General features: G+C 43.5%; 1 protein-coding gene across 5 annotated transcripts in view; it reads right to left on the minus strand.

The window, feature by feature from the left end:
* MICAL2 (microtubule associated monooxygenase, calponin and LIM domain containing 2) overlaps positions 1-12,338 on the minus strand; it is a 116,955-nt gene that overhangs the window by 37,798 nt on the left and 66,819 nt on the right. For 3 of the 5 annotated variants that reach the window (XM_066187204.1, XM_066187203.1, XM_066187202.1), the window contains 3 exons: positions 11,236-11,422; positions 10,180-10,268; positions 9,747-9,846 (listed from right to left, as the gene is read on the minus strand). In XM_066187204.1, coding sequence (XP_066043301.1) covers positions 9,747-9,846; positions 10,180-10,268; positions 11,236-11,422 — 376 coding nt within the window. Of the gene's footprint in view, positions 1-5,325; positions 6,892-8,353; positions 9,847-10,179; positions 10,269-11,235; positions 11,423-12,338 lie in introns of those variants that run through there. The other 2 variants (XM_066187205.1, XM_066187206.1) reach the window with 2 other exon arrangements.

Below are 12,338 nucleotides of genomic sequence, written 5' to 3' on the forward strand. Positions count from 1 at the left end.
AGCTGTGGAAAAGCAGAAAAGAAACAATTCCTCGCGGGCCTTGTTTGGGGGATAGGGAGGAAGAACGAAACCTCCTGGGATCAGCTGTCCCAGCCTGCAGTGGGGATGTGATGTTTTGACATCTCTGGCACATCCTGAGTGAAACAGGAGTACAACTGTACTTATCCAAAACTAGCCCAGCCACTCGGGACTGGCACAGAGCTTTTCTCAGGTGAGAGGCAGCACCAAAACGCAGAGTGCTGCTCTGGTCAGCGGGGTGTGGGTGCCTGGCACCCAGGGCTGGCACAGGGCTCACCTTCCCTGCTGTGCAGCTGCCCCACACAGCACAGTGCCCCCATTAAAGGCTCCAGCCACCCTGGCATCCTGCATTCCTGGCCAGCAATCCCGAGCCTCTTGGCCTGCCCTAAAACTGTGTCACCTCATCACTCATCCAGAGGGCAAGTGGACCCTGCCTGGCCTTGTATGGAGCTGCTGACTCAGGCACCGACAGGAGCTGAAGTGGAGTTACAAACGTGGGCAGCTCTGATGGTGAAAGCAAACGCCAGCTGGCAGCAAAAAACCGGCATTAGGAAATTCAGTCAGCAGACCACAAATCGATCTGTAGCACACCCAGCCCGCTTTACTGCCCGACTTCTCGCCGTGCAATAAACAAAAAAAAAAACCAACCCCAAAACCAGGCTGAGTCCAGCTTACAAAACAGCAGCGCTTCAGGAAAGCTGTGGGGGCAGAAGGAAGGTGTGTTAGCACCAGAGCTGTGCAAGCACAGCTGAAATGAACCCGGGGAGCTCAGGGGCGAGGTGCCGAGCAGGAAGCTCTCTCCAGGGAAGCACAGCCCACAGGGAATGGGGAAACACCTCCAGCTTGGTTAGACCTTGGTGTTGCTGAAACGCAGGGCTCAGCAGCCCACAGCAGTGAAACCCAAGCTCAGACCTGTCAGAGCTTCAGCTGCAACCTGAGCTCCAAACACACAAGGCTGCACGGGAGCACTGCCTGTGTCAGAGCTGGAAACTGAAGACATCCCACTGAGGTGTCCCACAGATCTGCTTTGGGAGGCTAGCGGGCTTCCAGCAGCATTCCCAAACTGGCGTCCCGTCCCACCTTCGACTTTTCATCTCACCCGGGACGCCAACAGGCAGGGCTTTGCCCTCAGAGAAGGATTCCTACAAAAGGTATGATGGCTGACATTTCATGAATTTCAGTTCTTGCCACATCTCCCCTTCTTTTTCCTCACGCTTGCTTCACACTTGCAACAAAAGCAATTTCCACTTTGTTGTGGCTAACCCATGGCAAAGAGTAAAGGGAACTGCTGCTCCCATTACCCACGGGGTGACACTGAGCTTCCTGGGGCAGTGGGACCAGATCACCTGCCTGGCTTCCAACCACCACTTCCTACAGAGGCTTTCCTGCCACCTCTTCTCCATCCCTGATGCAGGGATGAGCCCTCTCTTCCTGCCCCCCAGCCGGAAGACCATCTCCTCCCACTCTCCTGGGAGCCCACGCAAGCACCTACACAAGTTCTTCAGCACCAAAGCACTTCTTCCAAGTTTCCAAAACTTACTTCGTAAACAAACATTCTGAATTCTGGCACAACATATAACAAGGGAATTTGAAGCTCTCGAAGCCTGTCAGAGAGCCCCATGATTTTTAAATGCATCTGAAGGGACAGTGCACGTTTTTGTACTAACACAAACTGAACAAAAATTAACAGAGAGAAAAAGGAGGAAAAAAAAGGAACTTAGAGGAAACCTATTAAATATACTGAATATGTGTCTTTAGGAAAAACTGAATCTTGAATAAAACCTGCTATGATAGCACACCACTTCTATAATTTTAGAGTAAATGTGTATTTAATTAGAGCAATCTGTCTTAGTCTGGTATATTAAGGCAAGCATTAATTATGAATTTGGAGTGCAGCAACAATATTCCCAGTTTCCAGTGTCTGTCAAAATAGTGCTTTTGGATACAGATTCAAAACACCAAACTCCTTGAAACAAAGATGTGAGTGAATGAATGAATGAATACCTGCAGAACAAACGCTGAATGGGCAAATTCAATACTATAGCAACACGGAAATTTCATCATTGCACACTTCAAAAAAACATTTCAGAAGTTCCATCCATTTCAAACAAGTTTGGAGCCCACCACCTGATGAGATTAAAGCCTCCCTTCTTCTTATGTGAGCACAGTTCATGAAGAAAAGGAAAGAGACTTGGGGAAAAACTTACATGACTAACACATATACTTGCTTCAGGCATTAATACATAAACGTCTTCTCTTCAGTGACATGATCTTTCAGACAAATAAAAAATCAAGTCATCTGCAAACATGTCACGTCTTCGAAAACACAAATATTATTGCAAAAGTCAGTGCATTTCGAAACTCAATGTTTTGATTGGAATGTGAGGAATGAGCGAGCCATGAAGTGAATTAACGCCAATTATAGTAACTAATTGCCATAATGCTGTGGAAAAATGCAAACCATAGTCTTTTCTTGAGGTTGAAGACACACAGAAGCAACTTTCACCGGCATTTTACAGCTGTAGCAATTTAGAAGAAACTCAGAGGAACAGAAATTACCCTTCTTGGTAGAGTTAATGAAAGGCTGGTGTTTGAATTTCAGCAATTTTAAGAAGTTTTGTCTGTTTTCTCCTATTCAAATCAAGTATGTTTAAAACCTGCAAGACCTTTTTTAATTTTAAAGGCTTAGCATAATTACAATAAAGGTGGGTTACTTTTAGTGAATGCTGACATGTTTGACTTTCATTAACAGACACCTAGGCAGTTAATGCTGCCTGGCTTTGAGAATGAAAGGTTAGCCTGGCATTTCAAAAAAAAAAAAAAAAAAAAAGAAAAAAAAAAGAAGAACTTTAATAAAGAAAATGGGCACGTCTCTGTACTCCTTTTCAATCCAAATGGCCCTTGTGGCAACAGACAAGTTCAGAACCCACTTGAAGCTGTGCAAAGAGGAGGAAAGAGAGCAGCTCCTGAGCCTGCCGGCATCACCTCTGCCCTTTTCACGCTGGAATGGCAGCTGTGATATCAGGTCTTAGAGGGCATTACCTGCGCAAAGAGGCGCTGGTGTCGTCCCCTGCTCCGAAACCAGAGGTTTTGGGGAGGCACCCAGTCCCAGGGCAGGGTGAGCCCAGAGGAGCAGCCTGCCTCCCTCTCGTTTAAACTGCAGCTCTGCAAAGGGACACACCATCCCAGCTTCGGGGGCACTGCTGACATCCCTGGAGCTGGGAGCACCCAGCCTCTGGAGAGAACTCCAGAGCAGAGCAAGAGGAAGATCCAGGTCTCCTGCTCACACTTCCTGTCATCTCATTCACTTTTATTGTTTTTGCTTGCTTTCTGATTTTTTTTTCCCTTCTTAAGATTTCATTTCTGTAGTTTCTTCTCCTCTCTTTACTTACATTTCTTCCCTGATTTCAGGATTTGAATTGGAGTAATTTTGGCAAGTTTTGGTTCTTTTCTCTGCCCCTCGTTTCATCTCAGTCCATTTGGTTGTAATCACTCCATTTCCAAATTTTCTGTGTTTTTTCAATTGGGTTTTATTTGATCATATCTCCTTTCCAGGGCGTTTGCTAGACTTCGTTCTCTGATTTCAAGATTTCAGTGGGGATTAATTGGGCATGCTTTGATCCCTTTCCCTGCCCTTCTTAAGTGCAATTTTGGCAAGTTTTTTTTTCCTCTTTTCCTGCACTTCATAAGGAGTCCCAAACCAGCTTGTTAAATTCACACAGACCTTAACCCACCAGGCTCTCCCTTCAGCAGCACTACCAGCAGCAAAACAGGGAACACGTGGTTTTATTGTGTAATAATTTTGACCAAGGCTGAGGGAACTAAGACAAACTTCCTCTTCTCACGCCGATCATTTTGTCTGTTTGATTTCTCATCCATACACTGTGCCCTGCCTTGTCCACGAGTGCATGGGCTGTCTGCTGCAAGGTAAAATCCCTCTGCTGACAGCATTGGCTAGTGATGTGACTGCTTGGGCCTTCTCCATCTCTGGGAGAAATAAATCCAGACTCTAACATTACCCCAATTCCAAGTTACTGCACTGATATTTTAGCAGGAATGAGAACAGAATGAACATCCGATGCCGCCCAACACTTCAGTACCAAACAAATCATCACCTTCTGCAGACAAAAAAATCTCCTCTGATGTTTCCCTGCCACTGCCTCTGCCTAAAGCTGTAAACTGTGTGAAGAGTAAATTCAGTTTTACCCGAATTGCTTTGTCTGTTACAATTAAGTGCCAAGTATTGTCCTCAGTGGTATTTGTTGCCCCATGTTGTCATCATGGATATCAATCTCCCCCTCGGACAGCAAACTTTTAACTGCGCCTGGTGGTTTTTCCTTTGGTGGGGAAGACGGAATAGTTCATTGAGAACAACATTTGCTCTTCTTTGGCAATGTTGTCTTTAGCAACAATTTAGAGAAAAAAATCATTTCTGTCATTCAAACAAGCCCAGTGAGGCTCAGTTTTAATTCACTAAAAAAAAAAAAAAACAAACAAAAAAAACCCCAAACACAATCTTTTCGTTAAACTGTTGAGACTATTCTTTGTGGAATTGGGATTTTTTTTTTCCTTGAAATGCAAAGGAAGAGATTATAGCTTAAGAATGCAGAGTAAGCAAAAGAAAGAAAATGAAGGGGCAGAAGACTTAGGAAAGCTTTTTTGGAGAACTTGCTGTTTAAAAAGAATTCCACCACCAGGTTAAAATCCAAAAATTAAAATTTAAAAAACCCCAAACAATTAAATAAAGCAAGGCACACTGTTAACAGGCACTGAGTCACCATGAGCTGCAGCTTCCAGGGGTCCAGAAGGTACTGGGAATAGCGGTCCAGAGTGTGTAGCAAAGGCAAAGATTTATCCTGGGTTATTACCTGCTTTTCCTGAACATAAAATCCAAAGGCATTAGCTTATCACCTTTATGCCACGTGTTAATATGTAAAACAACAGTGCAAGGAAAGGTGGCAGAGGCCAAAGAGAGGAGGGCGGTGCTGTTTGTGTATGCCCCATGCCCACCAGCACCAGCTCCTCATCCCCAGGAAGGGTAAATCCCAGCACCAGTCACCCTGGATCTGCAGCGAGGGGACAGCTCCCCAGGGACCTTGATGTGCATCCCTTCCACAAGGGACACACATGCAATGACACCACCACAGGGACACTCCAGGGCCTCCGGCTCAGGCCACCAGCAGGGTAACACCACAGCATCCACCACAAGAGGAAGGTGCAAAACCAGCGTGAAGTCACTACCAAGTCTCTGTACCCAGGAAATTTTTTATAAAAAGGAAGAGATGAAACAAGGAGACTTATAAAGAACTACATTTATTTTTGTTTACAGCAGATATCATAAATAAAGCTAGAACAATTTTCACCGTGTGCAAAATACAGAATTTCCATGTGAAAATTTAAATACAGAGTTAAAAACTATTTAATAAAAATATTCAGTTAAGATTATAAAGTTAAATGAAGACAGAAGATTTAGGAGGAGAAGGACAGAATCCTCACTGGGCAGGAAGAGCAAGGAAGACTCTGCAACAGAGAGTAAAAAACACAGCAATAGGAAGTGGTTTGAAATGGCAGACCTTTATGTCATGACCTTCACAATAAAGCATGCTGAGCTTTGTAACAACACACTGCAGCCCTGAAATACACTGGGAGTCACATCCCAGCCATTTGTGCAGGAAGTGATGCTTGAAATGGAGAGACTCTGCGTGGGCACAGCGTGGGGACTCTCAGAGCCATCAAGTCATTTTAGGATACCCACACAAATAAATACGACTGGCTGAGTCATGCAAACGGACAGACCAGCAAGACAAGGAGCAAGGGGCTCTGGGCCCTGCTGCCTTCCACATCCCTGCCTGAGCCGTGTGAAACGGGACAAATGGCAGAGGATGTCCGGCCCCTCCTAAAACTGCTCCTAAGATAATTCCCAAAGGCCCTTCCCTTCGAGAGGGATCCTCGGCAGGGACAGCCGGGTTATGAACGTGTCAGTGCACTTGCTGGTCAGCCTGAGCCCTTGGCTCTTGCGGGGATTCGCTTCCCCTTCTAGACTGTCACCCTGTGATTTATACAAACTGGAACTTAGGTGAAAAATACCTACAAAATCACGGTGGGAGGTGGTCGTGGAGAGGGGTGGCAACGTTTCGTGCAGCAAGACAAACCCATTCCTCAGAGGGCCAAACGAGGCCCAGGTGATAAAACCGCTCCAACCAAAGCACCCTGCAACTTGGCATCTTGATGGCTCAGCCTGAGAACCACATGCACTTTCAGGCCTGCCTACGATGTCACTTGGGGTGGAAGACTTGAATTTGCACAGTTTTGGCTACTTTTTGTACAGAACCTTTTATACCACACTTTTCCACTAGGAAAGCAGGGAAGTGCTCAGACACTGCTTGCTCGCGGGGTGTGTGAGCTTGATGCAAATAGGTTCTCATGTTTACCCCGAGAATCAGCTGGGTAATCACACCCTGACTTTATTTTAAATCTTTCCTTCAGTTCTTTGAAAGAAATAAGGCTTTAACAAGCTCTTTCAAGAAACCCTTTACTTGCCCTAACTTACCTTAAAGGCACAGGGAAGCGCACATGCACGGACACAGAGAGAAAAACATTCCTTACAAAGAGCACAGACATTACCTTTTCTAGAAAACTGTGAACTCAGCAACAGGTTAAATCATCATGCCAAAGCTCCATTAATATACCAGACACACAGATTGCTCCAACAGTTAAAAAAAAAAAAAAAACAACACACCAAAACACACAACGAAACGCTGTCTAACAACAGGGTTAGTCACGTAATTTTGGAACTGGAAAAAAAAAAAAATCACCTGAGAGCAGAAAGGCTTCAGCCAGTGAGCGGGTGCAGCACCGGAATGTTGAATTGGACTAAAAGCAATGAGGGAGATTGGCAGAGAAGACAGCAGGGAAGAAAACACAGAACTTCACTTGGTTACGTAGGAAAGCATCAGGAAGATCACACAGGTACAAAGAATAACTGGTCAAAATGAAACTGCCTTTTTTTTTTTTTTTTCATTCAATTACCAATGAGGACAAGCAGGTATGAGTATTACTAGCAGAACAGTAAGACGAAGAAATCAAAAAATTGACCAAGTGGAGTGACACCAAGAAAATAACCCTCCCAACAGAATCATCTGCAAAATCCCAGTGGAATGTGCATGGCAATTAAGATTCCTCGGGAAAACATTTTCATTATGCAAGTTCCTGAATTCTGTGGTGGAAATGTAGGAATTTATGCCCCATTATACAAATCTGTATAAAACCAATACCATGTTTTAATTTTTTTTTTTTAATCTTATTTTTACACTTTCTACTAGTAAGATTCATTTGGTTTAAGTTCATTGGCCAGAGATCTCCAAATTTCTTACTACATCACCATTTCCTCTACATTTACCATTATGCTCGCTCTGCTGTAGTAAACAGCAGGAGAAAACTTTAGGAAGAAGTTTTCCTAAAGACTCTCCTATTGACAAACTGAAACCAAAATTGATGGCAGCCCAAATTTGGAAGCTTGATCACTCAGCAGTTTGCTGTTTTGCCCCAGTGTCTGCAGGGCAGACTGTCTCCTTTTTAGGGTGAAACAGTTACTATCATTACCAAATGATTAAAAATAATACAGTTTTTCCAAGTCAGATTTTTTAAGTGCTGTAAGAAAGGTACAGATACGTTACATGCATACAGATGGCCACCATGTAAGTGCAATTATTGCTGTGTCCACTCAATATTGTAGCAAAGTTTGGCTAAATACATGTTTGAGCATTAATGGTAATTTATGTCAAAGGAATGCTACCTTATATCTAATGATTTTCTTCAAGCACTTTTTCAAGTTCTGTGGATAAAAATAACAATTTTCCTCCCGAAATACATAACCACTCTAAAATGTGAAAAGCCCATCCTCGTAGTTTAAAGAAAGTCAAACTATCTAGAAGAAAGATCCAGTTTGTAATTTATTTTAAACAGCAGACACATTTCCTTTTCATACCTAAGAGGCAAAACAATTCGAATCATCTTTTCCCACGTTATATCAAATCAAATCAATCAAAACAAAACAACAAACACCAAGACCTGCCAGCCCATAGGCAGCACAGTCATTTGAGACCCACTGGCAGGTGATCCTCGATTTTGGTACTAACTGAACGCAACAGTATTTCCTATTGTTTACATCAAATTCTTCTGGCTGCAAATAAATGCTACATCTGCTTTTCATTTTACGCTACACATACTGCCATGTTTTAGGATTTACCTATTTCCTGGTGAACTTCCGAATACAAATGAGTACTTGAAAGGCAGGGAGCATGCTTACCTCGCTGGCTAACTAGGCTGAAAGTAATGAGCATTGGGATGTCACTGTGTCCTTGCTGTTTAATAGATTAAGGTAGACCTTCTGATTAAGGTAGACCTTGTTGAGGGACATCTGAAAGAAATTTACTCATCTGCTGCTCCAGATAATAGATTTTCACCTTTCTGCCACCAGCTGCACACGTTGAAATGAACTACCAGAGTAAGAAGTTATTGCCTAAGAATACATTTATAGGCTTTTGAAGTTTGTTCTAAACCTGTATTTTTAAAAAATTCCAAAAGACACTGGGAGCAGTGCCTGCTCAGAGGCACACAGGAGTGCTCCATAAATTGATATTCCTCGTAGCAGCCACCAAGTTAGGAAGCCTTGACTTGAGGATTGTCTGGTCTACTTCTCTCTACCAGTTCCTTTGACTTAAAATTTTAATCAAGCCTTCACTCAACTATCATTTGCTCTCCAAATTTATTGAAAAACTTCATATAAATTAGTAGAACAGATAATACCTACTATCAACAGAAGGTATCCATCACACGTAATGCAATGTAAAAGGCATGATTAGGAGCAATGTGAATTATGTACATGATTTTTTTGGAAACATATTCATGCAGGTAACAAACTTCATAACCCAGAGCAAAGATGAAAGCAAGAAAACAAAAAATAAAGCTACGTGCCATACTCAGGTTTCAAAACCCAGCCGTTTGTCAGAAATACGCCTGAAAGAACATACAATCTTTCTCGGTCTAACTGAAAAAAAGCAAAAAAAAAAAAAAAAAAGCTGGGGAGAGTGGGCAGGGAGAAAAACGGTTTCAAATTGTACCATCTTCTCCCATGGTCTGATCACAGAATAAAACGGGAGGGAAATGATCTAGAAAATATCCTTCATCTGACTCCATGTTCTGGAAATGTGTTTGGACACTGTCCTTCATGCTCGAACATACAGTACATCGTATGTTGAAAATTTCGCTTGTACCTCGCTTCTATCAGACGGAATCCACCGTTCAATGAAGTCACGCGTGAAATGGCACGAAAGGCTAAACCAAAACCCTCCAAACCAAAAATCCCCCCTCGAGAAAACAGCCAGGCTGTTACCTTTGAAAATCTGAAAGGCACCAACTGAGCAAGACACGCAGCAGGATTCAAACCCTACAGAATCTTTTCACCCACTCAAGCACGTTTTCAAGTGACAGCTCTGCTTCCCGGTACATGTGAGTGAGTACCTCTAGGAGAGCGCAGAGGAGTGGCACCCCAAGGCTCAGGAGTTCGTACAGGTAGGTATAGTTATATGCATTGTCCCTGAAATGGAGGTGGGTAGCGTGCAGGAAACCATGCATCCAGTTAGACAGGCGGCTGGGAATGTCAAGCAGATCCCTGGTCACCCGCAGGGGCCAGCTTAGCGCGCCCCGTAAGAAGGAAGTCAGGATACCTGGGGACCTGTCCTCTGGACTGCTAGCAGTGGACAAAGTGCTTTCCGTGGCGATCTCAGTGGGGTTGGCTTCCACTTTCTTCCACGCGTCTATCGCCTCCTTGGAAAAAGCATTAAAAAAAATGAAAAAGTGTTAAATACTCTTCTGAAGTGTGTAAGCCCAGTTTCTGCTACTGTCTCCAAGGCCTTATGTACATTTTCATTTCTAGTTGCTCTTAAGTTCAACTTCACTTTGCACAGAAAAGCGAAATTCTGTTGAGAACCAGATCGTAAATACACCAAACTCACAGAACCCAGAGTATCAAGTATTTCAGCACTGATTTCACTGCACATGAGGTAGAAAACATCCACACACACACACACACACAGGTACTGCATCCGACCCCAGAAAAAGCTGCCTCAACATTGCATTGGCAATATAATCACTCCATACCTTTCCATGGATCTGTATTGTTGCCCTTCTCTTTCTGTGTTTTGTACTGATTTTGCAGTGCGTAAAATGAGGCTTACAGTAAAATTTACCTACGAGAGGGAAAAGTCAGTTATAGAATATGATATCTATACATACATGGACTGAAAAATCACTGTTGCATCTGTTAAACAAAACAAAACAAAACCAGAAAAATGAACAGCTGGGCAGCAAAAGGAATGGGAAACCTGGTAGTGACTCTGATTAACAGCTCTGAACAGGTTTCTTTTATAGATTTGCACATTAGTTCAATAACACAAGGTCATTTTATCTACCTCTCAGGTATAAGAGATTTATAAACAGCAAAAAAACAACATCCCATAAAAACAAAGTCACAAACCAACACAAGACATCAAGCAGGAAAAGCTTAATACTCTGACCTACTCAAATGCTTTGGAAAGGGCAAAGGAATTTTGATTCAGTTTGATAATTCCATTCCAAACTAAAAAGAAAAGAAAAAAAAGAAGGAAAACCCCAGGATTTAGGTGCGTTGATGCACCCAAGATCTGAACCTCTTGTTCTACAGCAGCCTAGAGCCTGGAATAAATTACACTGTGCTTGGCCGGTCCTACTTCTTTCAACTCCTGACCATAACATCTTAAAAGAAATAACCTACATTCCCTGCATCCATGTAAATCTGCCACTATTATGGCTTGTCCTCATAGATTACATTATTTAATGGCCAGTTTTAAACGGAGATAAGGATAACACTATATTATTGGAGAAACCCCTTTTTTCCCCCGCCTCACTTTGACCTGTGATACGACAAAGTGCATTTTGGTCACTCAACTTATTTTCCACTGAGGATTTCTTCATTTAAAGCTCAGCTCTACCATAACTCAACTCTTTTGAAAGACTAGGACTGCAAGTAGAAGGACTCAAAGATCAGCAGGGACACAAACAGCACGTCTGGCAGACCTCCTCCTGACCGTGCTACCGGGCCAGATCTTTCTCCCAAGTTCCACTAAAAGCACCAATACTCAGACATTTCAAAATACTCCTAAAAACCTCCTGCATTACCTTCTTCAACATCAAAGGCATAAATTCCTAAGCGGAGTGTTGTAGAACATATTTCACACTTGAAGCACTCCCTGTGAAAGAAGTGGCCTTCTGCACTCAGCCGCTCCATGACATAGACCCGTTTCTTGCAGAAATAACAAATGTCACTCCCCCCGATGGACTTGGGGAATTCTTTTCGCAGAGAACCCTGTTCAAAGATAAAAACCAGAACATAAAGCTGTGGCTCCACACACAGATAGGTTTCCTTATGAAGGGGGCAGCTGCTTGAAGCTCTCCAAGCAAAATTACAGTCAGCATCAGTCAGCTTTTTTATTACAAATTATTGCAATTCTGTAGGTTTATGCAGCAATTAATAAATCAGACATCACAAGGACTTTAAAGGGGTGACTTTGATGCTGGACTTGCATCCAGTTTTCCTCTGGGAGTTCACCAACATTTTGATCACTCAGGTCCAAGAGCAGCATCATCCCCGAGTGCTCCCTCATCACCCTGCACCGCCCCGGCTCAGGGGCTCGTCTCTCTCTCAGGAGGTGAAGGCACACCTCACCAGCCTCAAACAGCAGACTTGCATGGGCAGCCAAGCAAAAAAACACCCTGAAGACTCACTTCAGACTCACTCTGGAGGAAAATGCAGGCTTGTGCTTAAAGGTCCAGGAGGAAAAGCAGTCTTCAATGCTGCTGCCTGAACCACCCTCCCCTCCCAGCGGTGATCCTCCCAAGACTACAGCCCAACCTGGGGCTTGGTGAGCTTTAAAAATCACTTTGTTTCCTACCATGCACATTCAGAACACTTCCAACACATTCAAAACACAATCCATATTAACAACGTGAAGCTATTTTGAAAGTCTGTTGAAATTAGGCTGGTAATTAACATTCTTTAATTGCCACGAATCTCACCCCCTCTTAGATACACATGCAAAAGGTACAGGAAAGTGAAGGAGAAATTGATTAGATGCCACTGGACTTCCCTTCTCTTATTAGAGGCAGGTCTGAGGAGGCTGCTCTGCATTACTGTATTATGGTTGGTTACAGGTCGGTACAGGTGAGTGCGCTGTGCCTGCCACATCCACCGTCACCTCCCTCCCCTTCCACCATCCCTGCTG

The sequence above is a fragment of the Chamaea fasciata genome, unplaced genomic scaffold, assembly GCF_029207755.1.
Source record: "Chamaea fasciata isolate MVZ Bird 193981 ecotype frontalis unplaced genomic scaffold, bChaFas1.0.hap1 SCAF_7, whole genome shotgun sequence".
Classification (NCBI taxonomy): Eukaryota; Metazoa; Chordata; class Aves; order Passeriformes; family Sylviidae; genus Chamaea; species Chamaea fasciata.